The sequence below is a fragment of the Plodia interpunctella genome, chromosome 7 (assembly GCF_027563975.2).
Source record: "Plodia interpunctella isolate USDA-ARS_2022_Savannah chromosome 7, ilPloInte3.2, whole genome shotgun sequence".
Classification (NCBI taxonomy): domain Eukaryota; kingdom Metazoa; phylum Arthropoda; class Insecta; order Lepidoptera; family Pyralidae; genus Plodia; species Plodia interpunctella.
The window spans coordinates 5,066,464-5,090,656 of record NC_071300.1 but is presented as its reverse complement, the minus strand read 5'-3'; the positions used below and the strand labels follow the sequence as shown (position 1 = coordinate 5,090,656).

At 33.9% G+C, this 24,193-nt stretch overlaps 1 protein-coding gene across 9 annotated transcripts; it reads left to right on the top strand.

The window, feature by feature from the left end:
* Positions 1-1,402: 1,402 nt before the first annotated feature.
* Positions 1,403-24,149, top strand: LOC128671558 (protein transport protein SEC24-like). Of its 9 annotated transcripts, XM_053748152.2 has the most exons (10): positions 1,403-1,492; positions 5,222-5,364; positions 13,879-13,982; positions 14,165-14,335; positions 18,776-18,837; positions 19,045-19,488; positions 20,110-20,365; positions 21,314-21,432; positions 22,106-22,200; positions 23,196-24,149. In XM_053748152.2, the coding sequence occupies exons 2-9, from the start codon at positions 5,243-5,245 to the stop codon at positions 22,151-22,153; spliced, it is 1,326 nt and encodes a 441-aa protein (XP_053604127.1). In that variant the 5' UTR covers positions 1,403-1,492; positions 5,222-5,242; the 3' UTR covers positions 22,154-22,200; positions 23,196-24,149. The 9 variants fall into 9 exon arrangements, with proteins under 9 accessions (XP_053604127.1, XP_064292149.1, XP_053604131.1 ...); XM_064436079.1 differs by lacking the exon at positions 14,165-14,335; XM_053748156.2 differs by lacking the exon at positions 22,106-22,200 and having other exon boundaries at positions 19,267-19,488.
* The last annotated feature ends 44 nt before the right edge of the window (positions 24,150-24,193 follow it).

The following is a 24,193-nucleotide window of genomic DNA, read 5'->3' as shown; positions in this document are numbered from 1 at the left end:
AAATTTTGCTTAGATAAATCTTATTATTAAAAGAACGGCTCCATGTCATATCCCAATTCAGTGAATACTCAAAGCGGCTACAGGATAGTAGAGAGGACATAACATTTCGCTTTCTAAATTAGATCCTTTGTAGAGATGAATGGTCCCTTTTCATAATTAAAATTGGATGCTTTCATGTTTCAACAAACATTCAAAAAACATTCGACGACTGTCAATGACTGAAATTAATTAGCTCAAATAGAATATCTATATTTTAAATAGAAAATTTAAAATCATCCTGCATAAAGACATTAATCTCAACTGAAATAGATTTGTATTTTGATTACATTAGTATTACAATTATTACATAGATATTCCCATCACAACCATTAGTCATTGTTAGCTCTATGTGTTTTTCAATTATTTGTTATAATAGAAAAATACATAATCTTTCACAATCTTTATATATCTCAACCAAGTACAAATACAGCAAATTATTCACTTTATATCACTTTAAAAAGTAAAGTTTATTTTATCTTTCTGAATTCAACGACAAACAGTGACACTGTACTACATAAGGCCGAGTTCATTTACCTTGTAATTTGAAAGAAAACACTGGGATATATATTGTCAACTTTACAAACTGCTGGATAAAAATAGAATAAATAAAAATCTGGTTAATTCGATAGCGTTGCTTCATTCGCATACTGGAAGCCGTAGGTGGAAGGTCCCAGTGAATTGTGTATCTGTCTGTAAGTCGTTAACGATAGTAGAAGTTCAAGGAATCTCGTGTCTATTTAAATTCCCGTAAGTATGATTGATGTTTATATGTTTTGTTTGTTTGTTAATTAGTAAAATTATCTGTCAACTACCGACATCAGGAGCGCTGGGTCTATGAAGTGTGAATTACAGTATTCTCAAACTCAATGCATTTCAGCGATATTTTTCCCGAAATGCGATAGCTTGTAAACTAGTTTCGTTTAAAAATAACTTTTCTGGAGCACCCGCCACAACATTAAGTTTTTAATAGGTTCAGAGAAGTCAATTTGTTCTAGTTAAAAGTAGATTGTCATGGTTTTTGTATTCCAATCTGGATATCATTCTACTTTATAATTTCAAAATAAATTTATCGATAGTTATACAAAATTTATTTGGTTAGTGATATCTTATTAAAATGTTTATATACTGTTTTCTAATTAGTAGACAAATATGCAATCGAATAAAGTGATTTTGGTTCAACTCATATATATTTTTAAATTATACATAAATAAAAACGCTCTCGTTTTAAAAAATATAAACACACGGGTAATTAATCAAAACGTCGAATGCATGAAAGTAAATGTCTAATCTCAGCCAATACTAACATTCCATCGCGAATAAACACCTGTCTTGGAAACTGAACACCGTGACTGAAACATTGCAGGTGAGGGCGCCTTCACACTGGCCGTGGGCGGGCGCCGCGAGCTCAGTAAGAGACTGGCTAGCACGCCGCTCGCACGACACGCCGCACAAGGTACAAAAAAAAACTAAAATGTCATCTGCTTCATCGCATTAACATAACTAATAAACGCTTGCAATATATACCTTTGTTTTTTTTTTCGCCACTAATCACCTGGCGACCTCGACATCCATGACTAACTTCATGAACAAGGTGTTGTACAGAAATAATTCGCCATGACTTCATGAGACTGAAATAACGCGGGCCGATTTAGCGCGCGATTACGTGCGCCGGAGTATGCTGTATATGATATGTGACAACCACTTTTCAACAATGATGAATTTTAAAATTATTTAAAAACAATGGTAAAGCGGAAAGACAGTTCTTTCCGCTTTACCATTGTTTTTAAATATTTAAAAATTCATCATTGTTATATAAGAGTTCTCTTAAAAGTTTTTGAAAATAAATAATCCGAATAGAAACAGAAAAAAAGATAATGCAATTTAGTTAATTTCGGGGTCGTTTTAATCAAAAACCTTTTAACCAAAATATTAAGTCTGTAAAAACAGTGTTATTTTCTTAAATCAAGACTTCAAAATGAATTGTCACGAAAGCTATTTGTGATTGTAAATTCTGTTTACAATTTCCAGTACAGCCTTGCTCTTTGAGTGACGAAGATAATGAGATAAAACATAATTTCGTTTTCTTTTTAAAGTGAAAATTACAAGCTGACATGTTGCATTTTCATTTCAACGTTTATATTTAGCTGTTATACCTGTTTTATGTGTTGTCTGGATTACTGGCGGGAATACGGCGACCTTGATGACCGTATTGTTAACCTTGTTCCTCTAAAAACAACTATATTGACCTTATGTCTATTCCAAACATGTTATTGGCGTCTGCACTGTCTTCTTGTCTTTATTATCTCCTGGCTCAAAGGGTTTACATACGACAATTAATTAAGTTAGGATAAGAATGTAATTTCCCTATACAGTTTAAATATTTTGACAAGATGTGTAGCGTAGTCAGATTTTTGTACTTATGAAAGTAATTATCTAAGTAAATATAAGATTTCAATGATAACATATTTTTTACATAGTCTAATAAATTATTTACTGTTTTTTTCCACACAAAAAACATTTAATCAAAAACATGTATCCATTTATCACAAGACAAATATAATTCCCAAAAATAAGTACGCAAACATTTGTTACGTACGAGCAACTCCGACAAAAATAACCTATATCTCTCGTCGTGAGCGTGAATATAGTGAGTTTGAGCGCGAGTCGATCTCTTTTCTACACCCACTTAAATTTTTGCATCGTCAAAAATCTCGAATGCATCTTTATTTGCCGATTAATTGAAGAACGTCACACTTTTTACAAGCTTTTATTTAACTTGCAATGTATGTCCCTATGTCAAAAATATGTCACTTAAATTGAAAGTACAGGTGACACCCTGCAAGGGCACGCAAGATTTGGTTGGCTGCTAATATCAACTAGATTACGACTAAATATTGTGTCTTTACTTAATGGCTACTTGTCATCGCTCCATCCATCACTCTATACTTTTGCAATAATTGAAATATTAAGAATATTCGTGTAAACAGTGTTAGATTCTCCAGACGGTCCTTCCGCTTCTATTTCGCAATAACTCAAAACATTATCGGACTGAAAAGAAAACCCACTTCAGTGGTTTAAATGTTACTGCTTGTTGAGTGGCAAACTACGCAATAGATAGGCTCTTCAATCTACATAAATATTCAACTCGGACTTATTGCAAACATTTGCTTATTGCAAATAGGTAGGACTTCACTCTCAATATTTTCTTTCAAGTTTAGTAAGTAATAAAATTAATTACTTATAAGTGTTTATTAAACTACCTGTCAATGTATCTCACAATAATGCCTAAGTCTATCTCATTTTTAATTTCGAATAGTTTCCAAAAGCGTGCCTAAATTGTGTACCTATTTAAATACAATACACTTATTAAAATACCTTCAAAGCTAAAAAAGACTTATCCTACATGTAAGTTCCGTCATAGCTGTTATATCATTCATTTTCCGCTTCACAAGGACGAATATCGGAAACTTATTTGCAGAGAGCTACCTGCCTCGCACATTATTCGGGTAAAATATGATCGCAGCCGACTGCTGGCTCTAATAAAAACGCAATAAGTAGCTGGAGGCTGTCCCAGGGTTGCCAGACGGTCGATTTACGTACCTACCGCAGTATTAACAAATTTCCGCAGTATTAAAAAAAATCAAACAACAACAAGACAAAACGCTTAGACAAAATGTACATTGTGTTTTTCTGCGCACGTCAAAGTTGACGGTGCCACACACCCTTAATTACCTTACTATTATACTTATATATTTTACCGATAAAAATAATATTATTAAACTGGCATTAATAAAACAACGACTGTAACGCTTTTTTTGAAAAAATGTTTTGATTGATCGTAAAGTTCCTTCTTTTTTTCAAACATGGAAATTAGTTATTTTTATTATGTTGTTTTAGAATAAAAATTAAACTGTTTTGAATATTTTGTTGCATATTCTTTCGCACGTGGCAACCCTAGCTGTCCCCAGCGTGAATCTTCCGACACAGTAATAAAATTATCTCACGAGGACCATAAAATTGTCACCCTAATTTCAAAGCACGCTGATATAAGTAACACTTTCTTATTGATTTTTAAACATAATTCGCAGTAGAAAATAATGTTTTGCATTTTCTATAATACTAATTATAATTTGTGTTTGTTATTTGAGTACTTAAGTACTATTTATTCTATTTCTTACAATGAATTTTGACATAGTTCAGATGGTTATTTCAATTTTACTTGTTAATTCTAATTTTAAAATTTGAATGTGTACTTTTCCTAATTTGATGAATCGGCAACTTTATTTGCAATCTATAACATTTGCTATTATTTTAAAGAACTGCTGAATCCGTGTTATCTAATGAAATTTTTACGAAGCACGGGCGAACGTCAGCAAAATTCTTTGTTAGAATGAACATGTGAATATAAACAGAGGTAGTTAAAAATAGATTGTATTTTGATCTTTTGACTCTTACAATGACAACTCCTCAATTAATTAGCTTTTCAGATCTTAGCTGATATGTACTGTATGTGACTTTAATTCGAGCCATGTTCGAAGAAAAGCATTATTATGACAGTTACAAATTCCTGAGTTTTTAGAATGTATATAGACTACGAGTAGATAGTACCTATACTTTACGTAATAAATTTCACAGAAAATTTAAGTAAATCACACATAAGCTGTAAAAAATATGAAATGTGAAAATAATGGGTAAGGGGGAAAAAATGCATAATTTAAGCTAGTCAATAGCCCACTTACTTCTGTCTGTATGTATCTAATATTTTGTATGATAATACAGATGTTTATAATTCAGTTGGAGATTATTATATACCAAATATTTTTTAAACTAATTTTATTACAAGCTTTTGAATAAAAGTAACTTGCAATATGTGTATATCGCTATGTCCCTATGTGTCGGGTGGAATATTGCAACTCAAATTTGAAACGGATATCTTCAACCGTTTGAAGAGAAATTTTATACACATATTTAGTTTGGACGTCAATGCTTTATCATAATAAGCATGACCTGATAGTGCACCCAGGATCGGCTCCAGACATGGGAACCCCTCAACGGTTTACTGCACGGACAATATTATTTGGTCACACGATCTCTCTGCAACTGCGAAACTAATAAAAGGCTGTGTCAAATTTGTCATTCTTGTAAAAAACTTATTTCATAATTAAAAAATTTAAAATTTCAGCGCTGAACGAACGACGACAAGATGGCCACCGCGCCGAAGATAGTGCACAAGCAGTTCAACTCGCCCATCGGGCTGTACTCGCAGCAGAACATCAAGGAGACCCTCAACAAGCACTTGCAGAACCTCGACAACGGCACAGTCGGGTAACTACCATTTTTTACATGCTTTTTTATGAGGTATCGAAAAATATAAGAATCTTTTCAATCAATTCAGAATCTTCGTCTGTTGAAAAATATTTTTATTAAGTTATTACTTGACTGGAGGTTGGACGTGTGTCCAGCAAATATCTAGTGAATATTTCATATTAATAAAAAAAAGATCATTTATTAATTTCATGCTATAATATACATTTTTGACACAAATGTTTTTATAGCTGTGATTTTATAAACCGGAAAAACTTTGGCTGGAAAGATTTCGGTCTGTTGCGTATTTAAAAAATAATAAATTAAATTTCATTTGTCATTTTCAACAAACGAAAAAAAACATTCTCTTTTTAAAAAGAATCGGTAGATTCACTGAAATCAGTGTTTCCACAGCAAACTAGCTATCTATGTTACATAGTGTTGGTTAGTAGTTAAGCATACTTTCAGTAGCCTAAAAGACTAGTAGACTGAAAAACTATACAGATACAAAAAACAACCTTGTAATTTAAAGATTTCTTTTGGTTTTCTTACCAAATAAATCGATGAGATAATCTCATTATATTTCATTAGAATATCTTACCCATTTTTAATACTTTAATATTACAATATCATATTCATTAAAAAACATGTTATTTAATTTACTTTTGATCATAATTCAATTCAATTCATTTATGGTTTTCCTTTCCGTTTCTGTGCCAATAAATATTCTCCACTCCAATAAATTTGAATGCGAAATTTTATCTTGGCTTACTTTAATTTCAATAATAAATAAATTTCTAGGTATTATAGCAAACGGAACGGAAAACACGTTACGGTATTCAGGATATTCCTAAACTCCTAACGATAGAACTCCAGTTAAAGTTTTGAATTGTGGTTTGAAAGTTCTTGTCCAAAACCATCCAATGTCGTTATTGTATTTCGTTATCTAGTTCACTGTTAATATTATGATATTTTCAGCATTTGTCAACTAACATGAGTGTGAAAGTGTGTCAGTTCGATCCGACTGAAAGAGTTTTAAAAGTCGATATCAGAGCTTATACTAGTAAAAGTAGGACACTGGAAATTTTAAGCAGATTAAAATTACCATTTGCTTCGCTTTATTTAAAATTAACTAAGATAAGGATTCGGTTTGTAAGACGAATCTCGATGTAAGCAATTCACATTTATATATTTTTTTCTATTATATACATATTGATTTTGGGGAGACATATAGAACCGCATAACACAAAAAAGTTTTTGTGTTATGCGGATCTATGTGTGGTTCGAAAACTTACCTTTTTCTTCTGACATAAAACTATAGCTACATATTACATCAATCGTCAAAATTATCAGTACGTCACATAAATATTCAGAGTTTTATTCTGGAACTTGTTGTTATGTATAGGTACTACCTAATTCGATCTATCAGTAGTTAATGACGTATCAGGCAATCGAAATAAACTACGCGAGCCAATACACATCACATGAGTCATTCATTTCCCCCTTACGTCTGATATCTTCAATACACTTGTGTGTATGACTGCTTGGTGTTGAGTGTTAGTAGCTATTTATATTTGTGTCTTTAATTCGCGTATTACTATTATACCTACTCTTTTATTTTTCGCTTATGATACAGGCTTATTCCACTGTCCATTTATGAACAGCCTAGTAATGAGACACAATCTAAATCAAAACATTATTTCTCATTACTAATACCACTAGGTACTGCCACAATATCTCAACCACCACCAGTTCACTAATTTGTATCTAAGTAGTAATTATATAAGTTTGAAGTACAATTTGTAGTGGTTAAACTTTTGATTAAATATAGGCGCCAGCTCCATTTAATACTTTAACCTTTATCATTGTGGGATTACTGTAAGAAGTAGGTACTCGTAGCAAGTATTCTATGAATGTAGGTGATATTATTATACTATCAAATTGTGTCGGGCGGTAGGCCAAAGCTGTGGCACTTCAACAATGCAACAAGGAAAGTACGAAATCTACTAATGGAGACATTTTGGATACAGCATGATCATATTTCTGACTGTGATGATCAATTTATATTCTCAAAATTATCTCAAAAACAAATACCATGTTTACCTATGCAATTAAGTACTTATTTGTAGTATAAACTATTTAACTAAGGTATTTGCACAGCATTTTTTTCTATAAGAAGAGAAAAATTCTTTGCTAGGTGATAATTACATAGGTGATACATTGTTATTGCATGATATCTCAAAATGTAATAGTAATTCTTTAAAAAAAAAAGATCCCTATAAGTTCGCCGTTGTACATGTATCTTTCTTGAATTAATTTTGATTAATGTACTTAATTTCGTGCAATAAAGTTATTACAAACAAATAAAAAACTACAAATAAGACAATGACGAATCTCCAGTTTCAAATGCATGTAACTTTTATAGTAATTACAGAGAAGTCATATCTCAATTCATATAAATATATGTAATTTTTGTTGATACTCTTAAGAGTTTTTCTCCTTGAAATTATTACCTACCTTGTAGCAGATCCCCGACAAGCAAAGTATTGCTTAATGTATATCTCTATAAAATAACAAGTAGGTGATTTTCAAAATATTGCATACATACTCGCTTTCATTATCAACCTGTACAGATGAAAGTTACCTTCATTGAGTGCATCTAAAGATAACTGTGCTGAATTTGAATGTCGTTGACCGATCAAACATGGCGCCGAGGTGCAGGGCATTGACATTTACGTGGATGAAATTTAGCTTCGCGCCAAAATGCGTGCCGCACATGGAGACTACTGCTGTAGAGGCTCGTAATTTCTGATGCTGCAGAGACGTTCCAGAAAAGAATTAACTTTCAAAAATTTTAACAACACACTACTCAAGAACCAATACCAGAATACCACATAGAATTAGTATAAAAGTGTTTTCTAAAATAAAATCAGATAGGTACCTACTTACTTTCATATCGTTACGCTCAAGTTATGTCAAAATAATTTATTAAGCATTCTAGGCATCATCATTCTATGAAATAAATGAATATAATTGTCCAGACGAGATAAGAAAACTGAGAACGTCTTTATTTTGCATAAGGGTGGTACCTACTGAATTTATTATTCGGCGGTGTAATCCGGCATGCACCGAATCCCCAAAATAAACGAATATAATCCACTTTGATGCAACATGGGTTTCGTCTGGTGTCAGCACTTACTTATATCAAAGAGTTCACTAAAATATGCAAACACTTACATTATTGTTTTCAGCACTAAACATTTCGCAGTCTTCTTGGAAGATAATTTAAGAATTTAATAGTACAGTACTAACGGTATTATTTGTAATACGAATTTGACTAATGTACTAATGCATAGTCAACAGCGCATCAACCAACGTTCGTAAGTTTATAGCAAATTCTCATCAATTACAGAGTTAAGTTATTCATTGAAATAATTGATAGGTAGGTATATTAGGTACTAATTACTTAGATTGATATAATTAATGGAAGCATAACGCTTAATTATATCAAGTATGTATTGACATATGAATTCTACTGTGTATTATTGAAATCTGCTTTATAGTAGATATATAATATAGACTTAATTTTTAAGATAACATATTATATATCTCCTATCGATCAATAAATGCATATTGCGCAGCGCCAAATTGCGTTTTCTGGTCGTTCGTGCATATAATTGCAATCTGATTATCACTCCCAGATCTTCCGTTGCAAAAAGTAAAGAAGAAAATGAGGAACCGCGCGCGCAGGCTTCCAGCCACCCCCCGCAGTCACGACGCGGCGCACCAGCGCTTCACACACGGCGCATGCGCAATAATCTAAAACAAGATACTTGCAACCGTTTTGCGACATTTAAAAATATTTTCCTTTTTTATTTTGTGTCAGTTCTGTAGTTATTTTATTAACCATTTCAAATTCAATCTGTACGATTGTTTTGTTTTTCTTTAATCGGAGAAAATATTTTTGTTTTGTTTTTAAAAATAATTCGATGCCTCAAAATGAGCATTAGATTGTGATATAATTTCTTTCTGGTTACAATTTAAATTGGCGCAACATTTGGCATAAAATCAACAGCACAGTCATTCTTATAACAATCCTATGAATAGTACGATAAATTAGTGCACCTGTTGTCCATTGTTTTCATACAGTGTTAACCATGGAGGTCATCGAAACTAATGAGTAAGATGAATTTAAATACTTGCATGAATCAAAAAGTCAATATGTCTAAAAATAACGCCTCGTTGTTGCTAGTTTTTACAAAGACAAAAAAGTTAAAAATTTAAAAAATCAAAAAATTCGCCTTCTTTAGAATCCTTGCGTTAAGCTCTTTAATTTGATACGCATATTATAGTATTCAAAAAGAAAATTGTTTTTAACCAAGTCCAATGGCATTTGTACAGCCGCCAAGTTTTTTTTGTAACGTCACCTATCTAAGAACATTCGGGCAGCTAGGACGAATGTAACGATATCTCAATTATTTAAATCCGCTCCGCGGTTTTAGAGATATAGAAGCAATAAAGAATATTACATATATACGCATACATATAAGATACATATAGAGCGAAAAAGAATACCCTTCCTTTGCAGTCGGGAGAAAAAATCCCCACGCACTTAGCTAAGACCTTATAAAAAAACACCATTGCCAGAGGCCTGTAATTATTTAATTCACTCTCATTTAATTACACCGGAGATTTTTTACAAAAGGATGAAACACAAAGGGAAACGGGTTGCTACTCAACGCGATGATTATTAAGATATAATAAGAAAATCTGCGCTAAATTAAAAATTACACTTTAAAGGCCCTGTCTTTACTTAACCTAACTGAGAATTACCTACGCTTTGTGTTGAAGTAAAGTCTACGGATCTTGGAAAGAGTCTTTCAACATATTGAATGTATTCTCTTCAACGAAGATAAGCCGTAAATAAGTACTAAAGAGTAAATAAAACTTATTCTAAAACAAAATTTGAACACTAGGTTTTATTAAACATTTTCTAGTCGATAAAAATAAGAAACTAAAACGACTCAGTTTATCTATTGATTGAGGTGCCTATATTTGAATTTACCACAAGTTTTAAGCGGGAATTAACTTGGTTCGTACTTATTGATAAATGATGTAAAAGATTTCGGACGAACTGAACCCATCAATCAATAAAATTAATCCCGGCCCTTAATTGGTTAGTCAATCAAAATTGGGTTCTAAGTTGTCGTAACTTTAACAAAAAAAATAGTTGTGTTTTCTTCAGAGTATTGCGCACCTATGCGCATCATTCATGTGATCTACATAATAAGTTAATCAGTATGAAAATACTTTTTATAAATATTTGCAAGTAATGTGTGAATATTAGCAATAATACATGTTGTTTTATTGGTCCCTTAAACCTCAAACGGCATAAATATCTTTTCTTTTTTGTTCTCTCTGAAAAATTTTGCTTTGAACAAGCAATTTATATCGAAATCGGTTGAGTAGCTTTTTGTAATCTCGATATCTTATGCCAGCTCCACACTGTGGCCGAACTCAGGACACATGCCGACGCGAAAACTTGAACATTGCGTATTTAGTGTGAGTTCTTTTATTTATCGCAATGTATGCCGAATTATGGAGCCGGTATTACATACAATTATTTGCAACATCTACCTACCTACAGCGTTATGTTGACATTGATAGCTGATCTTACCAATAAAGGAATATGAGGTGAACGCAAACTTGCTTCCATACACGGCATATGTGTGACCACACATGGTCAAATAGCTATCTTACAAATTAAATTATATCTAAATTATATATATTTTTAAGTTGTGTAATATCTTATTTAGAATGCCAATTGCACATCCTTGAAATTTACTAGATACTTAAATAACTCGTTTAAATTTCAAAATAAATAGGTCACTTTTAAAAGATTTCTGAAAATTAACAATTTAATCAATAGGCAAGTTATTATGTATGTAGGTCCGAGACGATTTTAGTTAATTTAATAAATAACTAACTAAGATTTATTAGTCACAGTACTAAATTACCATTTACACGTCTACAAACTAAATTAGAGTATATGGCATTTCTATATATATATATCGAAAATACGAGTATAGTTTGACTGAAGATATACCAAATAATTGAATGAATACGTTAAGGATTCATAAAAGTTATCCCAAAGCAATTACAGAGCATATTCGTATACTCGGTCCCTTTCAGTGAGGCACCAAATCAGTGCTTCGCTAACTTTCACTTTTACACTAAATCAATTTCTATCTTCGTTTGAAAACTCGCACAAAAACGTAACTTCATTGAACTGAACTCCGTGGGAACCTTGCTGTTGCTGGCAATTTGTTTGTTTTATTGAGATGATATGTGTACGATAACTCAGGTTTTAGTTTTTATCAATGTTTTTAAAATTAAATAGTTTAAAATATATTAGTCCAAATTTTATAAAAATCGTGGTTTACTTGTGAAAGCGGGACAGACTAACTTTCGTATTTATAATAATTATGTCAATAGGTACCTACAATTGTTTCGATAAAACGATAACTCTTTCCAACCACAATGTTCATGTAATTCGTACATGGTACAGGTAGATGGTTTGATCTAGGACATAAGTACCTAACAAAACTTGGTACCTATACTTCTCTAGATCTATAACTAGGTTTAGGTACTTTGAAGCATGTAACGTCTATGTTTCGAAGATAACTATTTAAAATACATTCCGAACCCCACAACACGTCTACCAACTAAATTAGAGTAAATATGAAAATACACCTGGAATAATATGAGTACCTAATTCAAAATGTATATTTTGTCTGAGTGCTGCTTTCTCGCTGCAAAAATAACCAGAACAAAGGCTCCCTTAACCAACAATGCAAAGGAGAGTATGCAGCTCATTACAATCGCACATGCCTCTTTTGCTGAGCATGTTTCTTGCTGCAATTATTTTTAAACGTGACTTAAAGGAAGTACTAAAGACGTAGACATTTGAAATATTTTGCGTTTTCCTACAACTTTTAAAAAACAACAAAATGAAAATCTCACTTTTTTTTGGTTTAAAAAAATTATAGCTACAATTGCAATGGAATATGTATGTTGGGAATACGAAAAATATGAACAGCAAAGAAAATTTAAACCATACTTTTTACCCGATTATTTTTTTTAATATCAATAAGTAATTATTATCTTAGTTCTTCGTTACTTTGGTCATTTAGTAGTCTCTACGAAATGAGTAAGTACCTAGTTTGTATAAATAACTATACAGTATTTCATTTTGTTCTTGTCATGATCTCAGCACTGTCTCAGCGTTTGTTTGTAGTGATTTAAATGTGTGAAACGTGACTATTTAGTGGTTTACTGGCATAAGTAACTCTTGTTTTCATTGATTACTCAATAGGTCAAGTGATCTCATCTCTTAAAGTAGGTACCTAATTTTTATAGTCGTATTCCTCATATCTGAAGAATACTACTATAAAAATGACAACATCTTCGCAAATTTAATAGAGTAGTAGTATTTGATTATGTATGTAGAATAGAGACTATTATATCAAAAGGGAGTGTTTTGCCATTGGCTTCTACTTTCCACAAATGAGCTGATAAATTATAAGCTAGAACAACTAGTGAAGCAAATGGTCGATCAAAATTACTATAAGTAAGTACATCAGTTTGAATGGTACCTATACAAACTTATGTGGCATATTGGATTTGGACCTGGAATTTTTCGATCACACGCGGGCTAAGTACCCCTCTAATTTATGCTTACGTATGAGTTCATTACCTGTTTCATCTAATAATACTCCACGCCGGAAGGAACTGATAGTGGTTGTGGTTGGACGTGAGCTGATAGCATCGTGACATGTAATTAATTAGTAAATGCTAGTGGGTAGCGAGCGAGCCATGAAATTATAGATGTCTACGAACATGGCACAGAACAGCACGACTGTGCGCATTGCTCATAGAACATTAAATATTGCTTTATTTATACAAATCAAGCGAGTAATTATTTTCATCGTTAGTTCGTTTTTTAACTATATTTTTATTTTGTTTTTCGATAGTTGCATTCATTATCAAAGTATTATTATTAAATCCGTAAGTAAATCCATAAGTTTCCTAAACGCTACGAATGGTATAAGCAGCAGACGTCCAGTATAGAATTCATGTTAGATTTTATTATTGTTGCCTATTCGTGTTTAACACGACCTGCGGGTCAGAGCCATCTCACGACATCCGTTCAATCACTTTCTATTTCATGTAGGAAACAAAGAGATCATTAGTACAGTCAGTAACAGTGGTATCTTAATACAGTTAATGAGAAAGTGCTTTTAAAGCAACTATACGTGACGTTAGGCATACTGGAGCGCTGTTAATTCAATCAGGAACTACTATAATTGCTTGAGATGATTATGATAACTTATTTCAGTAAGTCAGTAAAAACTAATTAATACGATAAAAAAATATACACTATTATTATAATTAGCTCTGGATTTGGTAAATCTTTTATCTAGATCACATAAGAAAACAAATATTAGCAAAAAATGTTCTTACTCCTTGTTCCAGAATCGACTTCAACCAGCCAGGGACGGATAAGCCCGCAAACCTGGCCAATTCCGCAGTGCTACGCATGCTGGAGGAGGAAGAACGCAACCGCAGGGGCTACCCCAGTAAGTACCTACAAGTTTAGTAAAATATCTATATACATAATGTACTTACGCCGAAAAAATTCATAAATTTGTCCCCCTCTAACTTTATGAACCATATGAATTTATATGAACTTTCAAGTCTTTTAGCCCCTTCCTTTTCCAAATGAAGCTTTACTAACGCTGCTAATGCACTGCTTTGCCAGAGTTAGACCCCACCCAAGTGCAGGCGATTCTGGACACATTGGTCCATGCCAGCCACCGGTTTGACAACTACTGGCCTCCGGACCGGTCCAGGATGCGCTCCGCTAGAAGCTGGGATGGCCAGCTCAACGCCACCGGCAATATTTATTCCGACTTTATGAAAGCCACTAAAGGTATCAGGAATCGATAGAGTAGCCAGTTCATTTTGTGTTGTAATTAAACTGTCAACATTGCAAACATTACGACATGTTTTTCACATATACTTAATGCATTGTACGTATCAGCGTTCAGATGAATTATATGATTTTAACGCTATTATGTAACGCAAATGCCATCAAAGTAGAATTGTTTGATTAAATCTAAGAGTAAATACACCAAAAGCTAGATACATTTCATCAGGTTAGAACTCGTCTGCACTGCTTTTGTAAATAACAATCGTGAGTGTTGCGTGTATCGCCATCAAAAGTGCACTCGGATGGTCACATTGGATAGACAGAGATCTTAGACGTATCCACACAAAACCATTCAGAAACCAGACACAACATGACAGGAGAAAGACACGCTACTCGGAAATGATTCATTGATATTAATGAACAACTATTATTTTCGCTAGGGAGTAATGTCCGAGGGGTTATGGCAGGTCGTATTGTCTCCTGAAAATCCGCCCACACATGGCAAAGCTTTGTTCATTAGTGGAAGGAATTTGGCAAAGATTGGAGGTTGAATATGTGTTTTTACCTGTTATTGTTGTTCTTAGTCCACAACCGACATCGAAAGGGCACTAACGAACGACATGCCTGAAACAGTTTTTGTTGGTAAAGTAACATCAAGCTACTTATTTGTGTTTTGAGAAGATTTTGAAGTGCTAATTGTGTTTGTGAAAGTTGTGAATCAGGTGAATAACAAAAATGTTCAGGATGGCTCTACTGTTTTGAATAAAAAATAATAGGTAGATAACATTTACGTTCCCGAAAATTACCTGCCATCTTCATAGACAACCGTTATAGTTAAGTAGGTAATTAAACCACCTAGATTTTTTTATTCGAACAAGTTATCGCTAATCTAGCACCAAAAAAGGGTAATTTAATGAAATTCCTAATTGACAATTTAGATAGTTCGGATGGCACTGGTTGTTAACATATTACATAATATACATGCATACATTCTCATAAATTTTACGTAAATCAAGGTTGCTTCGCGGTTTCTAGATCAATAAAGCACGTGTATAATCTAGACCAGGTGGAGTAGACCAATTTGTTTAGAACATTTTTATTTTAATATATCCGACCTTGATTTCGTAGGTGTTTTCTCCGAGAATAATAAAAACTATTCCGTTTGACGTAACATGCAAGTATTTCAGATGAGTTTACAGTCGCTACCTCCATTCTCTGTGAATCAGTGCTTATTATTAGCTTCGTGGTGAAACTTGCAAGTGACAAATGAGTGTATTATGTATTTCGATATTGTAAACTATATTTTTTCACACAGTCGAGTCATTATTCACACTGTTCACGAGCGTTACAAAAAATGTCGATGATTGCTCTCGCTTTTGACATTGAAATAATATCACAGAAGTTAAATACAGCGATATCGTCATTAGGTAAATTTAAGATAACTTTTCTACTGAATTATCGTATATTAGAACTTCAAGACCGTTATTTTATGGAATTAATACTAGATTATCATACTGGCAACAGTTCTCCAACTTCTGCCGTATAGTAAGTGAGTTAGACCAGTTAATAACCAATTATCCATACCCGGTGGCGAGTACCGTTTGTATAATTTATGTGCATCTTATAGCTCAATGGGTGGGATAATTGCGAGCGTCCCATAATCTCGACTGGATGTCAGAGATGCTCATTTCCATCTAACCATGTAGCATGTAACGTTTAAATTAATTACGATGCCTTATTTTAAGAATCAAGTGTATTAACAATTCTGTGATCGAAATACTACTAAGATATACGTATAACTCAGGTAATAAGGCATGTTTTTTAAAATCTAGTTTTTAATACATATAAAATGTATTCGAATTTAGGCATAAATTAATTAGTCTTGGTATCGTCGATTAAATTATTACCGTTCTGTTTTTGACACAACCTGCAGAAAATGTATTTGCATAAGCTCTTCCAAAGTAGGTAATTATTAATCATGGAATTTTGCTTTCATTTATGACTACATTGTTTCACAAGCAGGGTATCGAAAGCTCTTGTTTCGTTGCATCTGTAATAAATTTTAATGTCGTATCGAATCTTCGTGTCGAAGAGTCATCGTCGTGTGTGTCCAGTCTTCCCGATCAGTCAACAGGTACACTAATAAGCCAGAGTGAGAGGGCTAGTGGTGTCCTAAAAATGTGGTTCTCAAAATATAATATGCGGTAGATATTTGCGCACCTACACACCTGGCGTGCGAGCCAAGTAGTCAGTAGTCCTGGCGAGCGGTCGCAGTCGCTTGATTCACAACTAGATTAATTAACCGTGAGTGATAGTAGCCGTTGTGTTTAATCAAACTGCTGTATTATGAACCATCAGTTGTAAATATCAAGTAAGTGATCGCAATGAAAATTTATGAAATCTCATTTGGCGCGATATATCATACTTTAGTGTCACTTACTGGACATCCTGATGATAGTAGGGTCGATTGGCTAAAATATGTAGGTATAAAAATCGAAAATATTCTGCATATTTCCATTTGACAATTTATTTTTTCAATCAATTATAATAGAAATCACTCATATTTCAAAAGTAGAGTTTACTAAATGTTAAAAATTGTATTACATCCACTAAGTTAACATTAGGACATACAAAAGAAATCTACATTTATGGGTACTGCTGTCGGGCGCTACAATTTGAGTACAAGAAAGAAAGTTGCACTGCGCTAAAATAAAAATTAATTTGATAAATTTATCTCTAGCTTCTACATGTAGTAGAAGCTAGAGTTCTTCCAAAGCATGTAAAAGTGACATGAAAGTTTTATGACTTAAATGTTGATCTAAATTTTGGAGTTGGTTGTGTGCCTTTCATTTAAGCCTGATGCTATTACCTAAACGTAATTAGTCCTGTGTGCTCAAGCGTGTGATATTGCGGACTAAGGTCCGCAATATCACACGCTTGAGGTTAAGTATAAGTACTTAACATGCAAATTAAGATGACCTACAGTTAGGCAGGTGCACATTTTTTAATGTAATATTCAATATGGATTCCTGAAATAAGCCTACTATGAATAGTATACTACTTATTAAAAAAAATCACAATACGCGTTTGAAAAAAGTAGCATGTACCAATTTTACTTTATGAAAATATCAATTATATTATTTACACTAATTATTCTATCTCAGTTTCACGTACAATCGATTTCCATTCATAATTAGTTAAATAAGTTATAAAAAAACTACCTAACAAGGTGGACAGTTGGTTTCGCGGTTCAATTAAACTGGTTAGAAACATTGTTCTCATAGTAGGTCAAATTGTATTATCAAAATCAAATCATTTATTCAGAAATTAGGCCTTCACAGGCACTTTTTCACGTCATATTCTAAATTAAATGACATTTCACCATAGCTACGACCACTGCTGAGAAGAAATGCCGAAATAAACTCATTCAAACAGTGTTGGTCCCTATTATGCCTGAAGGCTTACCATTTTTTTAATATGAATGTATGTATATTTTTTTATCAGTAATATAACAATGTAAGTACACAATAAAGTACATGGTCAAAAGATATACTATTATGATTGTGATCAAGTGCTGATGAAAGGAAAAAATATATATATTATCTATAATTAACCAAACAAAAAAACTTAAAAGATCGAACTGACCAGTTCCCCCGGCAGCACTCTTTCTCGAGTTGACGCATGAGTCAGCCATCGCGAAGCTCAACCACAAAAGAGTTCCCTCTTTCTTTCCTCCCGACCCAGTTTGACCATTTGAATATTACTTACAAAAAAAAAATTACAAAATTATCTATATTATATTAATATATATAATATCAATTATACTCGAGGCATACCTATGATTTTTTATTTAATTCATAGTTACACATAGTTACACACTCATCTATAATTAGATTGGTCACGAACATACGATAAAACAATAATATTATTGATATTCTTAATATTCTCAAAAATCTTCCGGAATCCAGATTGATTATAACACCCACATTAACCAATACTATATTGTTCGCTAGAAAATACTTTATTTTTCGTAGTCTTTGATCATCTGGCTTGCTTCCAGCCGCTTGGTGGGTCGAGCTTATTTAAAGCGAAGTGTCATAATATGTATTTCAGGGGACGCTGAAATTCCAGATGATATCGTCTAAGAAACAAGATTGCTGATAACTTTAATGTTTCCTACTCACGATTTCTACTAACCTACGCATATCTAATTTTGTGCTTGTAAACATGTACTAGTAACTACCTACTTATATAAAGTTATGCCAAAAAATGCATTTCTAATTCACATAAAATATCTATAATAACTATGTCACCTAAAAATGGCATTTCAGATAGAAAAACACGGTCAGATAAAAATGGATTTTCCGACATTCTCATACGAAGAAAATCATGATTTTATTAAGATTTTGTTCGAAATTGAACTGAAATATATTGTTTCAGGCCAGAAGAAGGTGGTGTGGCCACCAGTGCCGGAAACGAACGGCTATCATCAGCCGCAACAGGTAATTATTAAAGAAATTTTCCCAATATCTATTCAACATAAAGGTCAAAATTAATGTACATATTGGCTATGGAAACAAATTACACTGCTGCACATAGTGAGCTTAGAATAATTGGTGATAGAGCGCACAATCGCATGCACAGAAAACGTATCAATATTTAGGTAGACACAAGATATTACATGACAAGTTTGTATTGAATCTCAACAGCAGAGTCCTGCGTACCACAACACAGCGCAGCACTCCCCCTCCGCACAACCACAACAATACCAACAACAGTACCAAAACCCACCCAATCAGTACCAGAACCAGCCCAACCAGTACCAGAACCAGCCCAACCAGTACCAGAACCAGCCAAGCCAGTATCAGAACCAGCCCCAGTATTCTCCGCAACCCAATCAGTCAAATCAAAGTCAGCAGTATCCATCTCAGCCACAGGCTCAGTACCAACAGCCGCAATCGCAGCCGTCGTACTGTGAAGGCAAACGTCAGGAGGCCACAGGGCTGAGCAAACTGATTCCCTTCGGTCCGGGAGTGACTGCTTCCCCCGCGTCCCCCTCGTACCGCCAGGGCCCGCCATCGCCCGGCGTGGCACAGCCCTACCGTCAGCCGAACAGCCGTTGGGCGCCTGTGCCAGCCCCCCTTTCTCCACAGGTACAGGTGACACGGAAGAAACATGTCATCGTCGCCGATAGTATGTTCACGCTTCTTTAACTCGATGTTAGGTTTCACACTAATCCAGCACGGTAAGCTATTTTCAATACGTAACAGATATCAGCTTCATAATTTGACTAAAATGTGTTTAGTGGAGTTTACTGGCACTGTTTAACATAGGTATTATCTACATTTTTCGAAAACTTGAAGTGACTATCGTTGTGTGTTGTTGTTATCTAAGAAATATCTCTTTTCTTACCTGGAATATTTGTATACGTTATAGCTATAGAACACTTAATCATTTACATTACACGTATTTTCCATTTAGGCTGTAATCTTAAAAACAACCATAAAGCCTCCATCGAAAAAATATTACCGTACTTTGATAAGTAATAATAAAGTAGAATTCTGAAATCGATGCTTAGTTGATATTCAACATTCAAATTTTGATGTTTATCATAAAGCCTCCTTATCAAAGTATCCGACAGATAACCATAACATTGGGAAGTCTCATTCAGTGAGAAGCCTATACAAGTATTCCGAACTTAAAAGTTAACTCTCAGTGTTTCATTAAGTTATCAAAAACAATCATACTCACATAGAGGTAAACATATTTTCCAGACCCAAGGATCGCAGCCGAGCTATCCGCAGCAGCAACAATACTCGCAGCCACAGTTCTCGCCCCAACAGCAGTATTCGCAGCCGCAATACTCCACGCAGCCGCAGTACTCCCCGAATCAGTACTCGGAGCCCTACCAGCCCCCTCAAAGAGAGTTCGAGCCCCCACCGTCCACCATCACCCTCCGCCAGCAACCCCCGGTGCACCAGCAACCACCACCAGTCTTCACCAGTCAACCCGCTGCAGCATCCTTCAAAGGTAAACATTACTTTTTAAATCTTTGTATTTATCACAATAGGCAATTTTTCCTTTCCTTTAAGAAACAAGGACAACTCTTTCCTTTAAGAAACAGTTTTATTAAAACACTATAACACAGCTGTGCACAGGACTGCGAACACAGTTTTTGTTAATACATTTTATAGATCCTGTCTTCTATATTTTATCTAAGAAAGAGCACAGGTGTTTACATATATATATAACATTACCTCGCACTAACTTCAAGCTAGACAACACCACACCAATCTCAATCAACATATCAAGTCCCTTCCTATCTTCTATGAGAATAATTTATAACGATTATAAGTATTGTAGGTACCCTGAATGCAGTATTTCAAAGCGCCGACAACTAGCCAGTTTAGTTGGCATAAATTCTGGAAACAATAATGTGTAAATTAGCAACAGGTGCGAGGGACGTTTTGAGTTACTGAAGTAACTACCTCTATATTGAGGTACTAGTAAAAGACGGGTACACTTTGCACACAAAGCACCCGCAGTGATTGCCACTGTATTGTTTTTAAAATTGCTTTTTTATACTTTCGTGTGTCGTAGTGGTGAATTGCGACACGTAAAGGCTTTCATAATGCAGGTGGCAAGTCGTTCAGTTCTTTATAGACAGGGGAAGAATTGCGAAAGCTTTACTGAATGCGGAAAGACACAGTGTAAAATTTTAGTACACGCTAACTTTAATTAGTATAATAAAGAGTTATATAGCATAAGAATCATCCTTTATTTTTTATAACTGCTTTATAGAATTAAAAGCATGGTTTAGAGGAATATTAAGAAAAAACCCGCTTAGCGTGTTCAAACTGACTATATATCGCTCTGAAACAACACCCAATGCGAAAAGAATCCCACCGATTTGGGAGGTAGGTATATGTTGGTTTTCGCGTACCACGTGCAACTTTTAAAAACTTTGTTATATCACAGGAGGAGTGAACATGCGTGGAGACCAGAAGTGGCCGCCGCAGTCGGTGAAGGAGGCCGTCGCGGCTGAGAATGAAGCCAGGATGCAGCTCGCTAGAGGACCAGCCTGCAGGCCGCGCAAGGTCTTATATCATTATTTCCTACACTTAGAATTCGAATTCGAATTATCTTGATGATTTTCTTAGACATTAATCTTAGAAATATTCTACTAACTGCCTTCGTTATCTAGTAATACCTACAATTCTACTTTCCTCATGAATCACTGGGTCCATTGGTGACAGTCTGATGATGATGATGCAATGTCTTATGTAAATATTTATCTAATTTATATAATATAATAATGTAAATATTGACATATTCCTAACTTAATTTGTTATTATTTGTTATTTAACATAAAAGCAAATCTTAGCTTACTCATCTTGTAAATATTACTTATGTTTTCCACCATTTCCAATAATAAGAAACAGATAACATTGAAAATTATCTAAAAAAATATCAACTGATAATAAGGAAAAAGCATAGATATCTCATCCACCATTTCTAATTAAAAGTAGGTGCCTAGTAAATAATACAAAATAAATACAGACCATTAAAACTGAGATGAAACTGAACTGAAATGAAACTGAAATGATTTATGTATTTAAACAAGTGTTGATTTTCAGCAGTACACAAAAAATAGCCATTACGGTTATTTATTTATTTATATTTATGTATTTAGAGATAAACATGTAATGGTAAACTATTGTGTACTGCGATTTGAAATGAAAATTTGAACGCAACCGTTATCTGTTTTAGCCGCGTCAATTCTCGCTTGCTGAATTAATTGACATGAACGAGGTCTAGGCGTCGTTCAACCATATGGTACATTGCTGGACTTTAATACCTCAGTTGTAAGTGTCGTTTCGGCAGTGTGTCTGTTGTTTGAGGCCTCTTCCATTAACTGACTTCGGCACTGTTGGAGGACATCCTAGTGTAGAAACTGATTAGCTCCGTCCATCTAACTCGCGTCTAGATAGGCTTGGCAATTCTTCCCGTGGTAAGCAACTGCAACTCGCTATTTTTCCACGTTACTTTGGGCTGAAATCCTGAAAATTCTGCATTTACATTATTTGACGTAAACCATTTGGAAAAATAATATTTATATATAATTGACAAACCACCCACATAGCTCGTAGCATTGGAAAACTCTTCTAGAAAATTTTACCAAATATTTCGCATAACTAGGTATCATGTGGGTGTGAACTAAAACTGAGGTGCGACACTCAGAGAAACGCAGGGTCATCCGCGAATGATGCCCAAATTTGTTTCTATTCCAACCACAGCAAATGATATAACTTTGGGTCATTTGTATTTCTTACCGAGAAGTAAGCTTCCAATTATGTTACTTGGAAAGTTTTCCTACTTAGTACCTTAGTACAGAGTTTTCAATTGGAACTCGATCGAGTTTACCATTCGCAGCCAATCAATCACATTGTAGTATTGAGACGACGACAACGCCGTAATGTAATTGGTTGGCTGCATACTGCGGTGAAAAGTAAACGCGACAAAGTTCGAATTAAAAATTCGCACTTCGCATAGCAATCAGTAATTGTCGGCTCAGTTGCCTGCCATTGAACATCGATCATAATTTAAACAACTAAATCACGTACACAATGACACCCATTATTCTCTTTCTATCTACAAAGCTTTGCTATGTAGGTGTTTTATAGGCATGCAAATAATGCAACATATTTCATACTTCGAATTACATGTATCTGTTGGTGCTCAGGAATCTATGGTCAATGCCGTTCTGACTTTGACCAAATGTTATTTCAGTTCGCACATCACAGGTTGACCGCTAAATTTAATTTGTAATGTGTATGCGATTATAATCCTTGTGTTACAGGTGAAGAAGGACTACTCTTCGTTTTTCGCGCAACACGCGCTCACCAACAACTACCCTGGATACCGCGCCCCACCTGGCACACAACATTACGAAGATCTCTCGGGTCGATCTTCTTACTAAATTAGATTAACTTTAGGTTAACTAACCTCGTGTAGACTATGAATACGGAAATCTTTTTTCATCTCATTTCATGAAAACTACATTAAACTTCCATCACATTTTAGTTGAAATTATTAATGGCAGAGTGTGTCTAACTTGAGTCTTGGGGGCAAAACCATTAGTGATTTCAAAAAAATATGTATTGATTAGTAAAACTCATCATGTCATCAAGTCTCTCTCATACAAAACATGTCTCATTTGTTTATGATTCTCATCTCTTGCAAAGAAGTCTCAGGGTAGTGACTTCGAAGGAAGTACTTGTATAGACTTTAGGTATTAAAGTCTTGGGGCATGTACAAGATTGGATTGTAAATCTTAATGTAGTTCTAATTTATTCTTAACCATTAATTAGTTTATAAGAATAAAACATATAAAATATTAAAAAATAAATAATGAAAATATATTGTCATTATCATATCGAGATACTCGCTTCATTGTCTAATCTAATCAATCTACGATTTTTTCTTTTATATTTTAAACTTCTAAACTCGATATGTTGTGCGGCTTTATACATTGCGAACGTTATGCGAAATATTTACAAAATTGCTTTTTAATTCATTGTAAATAACTTACCTACGACACAAAATAAAAATTATCCTTAAATAAAATAATTATACTTATTATGAGTCCTTGCGAAAACTAATAACACATATCATGACAAAATCGGCTAAGCTTAAAATTTTACTAGTCAGAAGTGATTATATTATTATTTTGTATATAAAATGTTAAAACAGTTTTTGTTTTGGTATTATGTAATTATATTTCAATGAAATAAATTGTGTAAAACACCAATCAGTTATCTCTTTTATTCGGTCGCTCACCGTGGTACTAATATTGCT

Bases quoted from the DNA above. Each gene is read 5' to 3' on its own strand.
- LOC128671558 (XM_053748149.2), top strand. From the start codon at position 5,243: ATGGCCACCGCGCCGAAGATAGTGCACAAGCAGTTCAACTCGCCCATC. The intron at 19,489-20,109 runs GTACAGGTGACA...CATATTTTCCAG, and splicing joins CAGCCCCCCTTTCTCCACAG to ACCCAAGGATCGCAGCCGAG. The intron at 21,433-23,195 runs GTCTTATATCAT...CTTGTGTTACAG, and splicing joins CAGCCTGCAGGCCGCGCAAG to GTGAAGAAGGACTACTCTTC.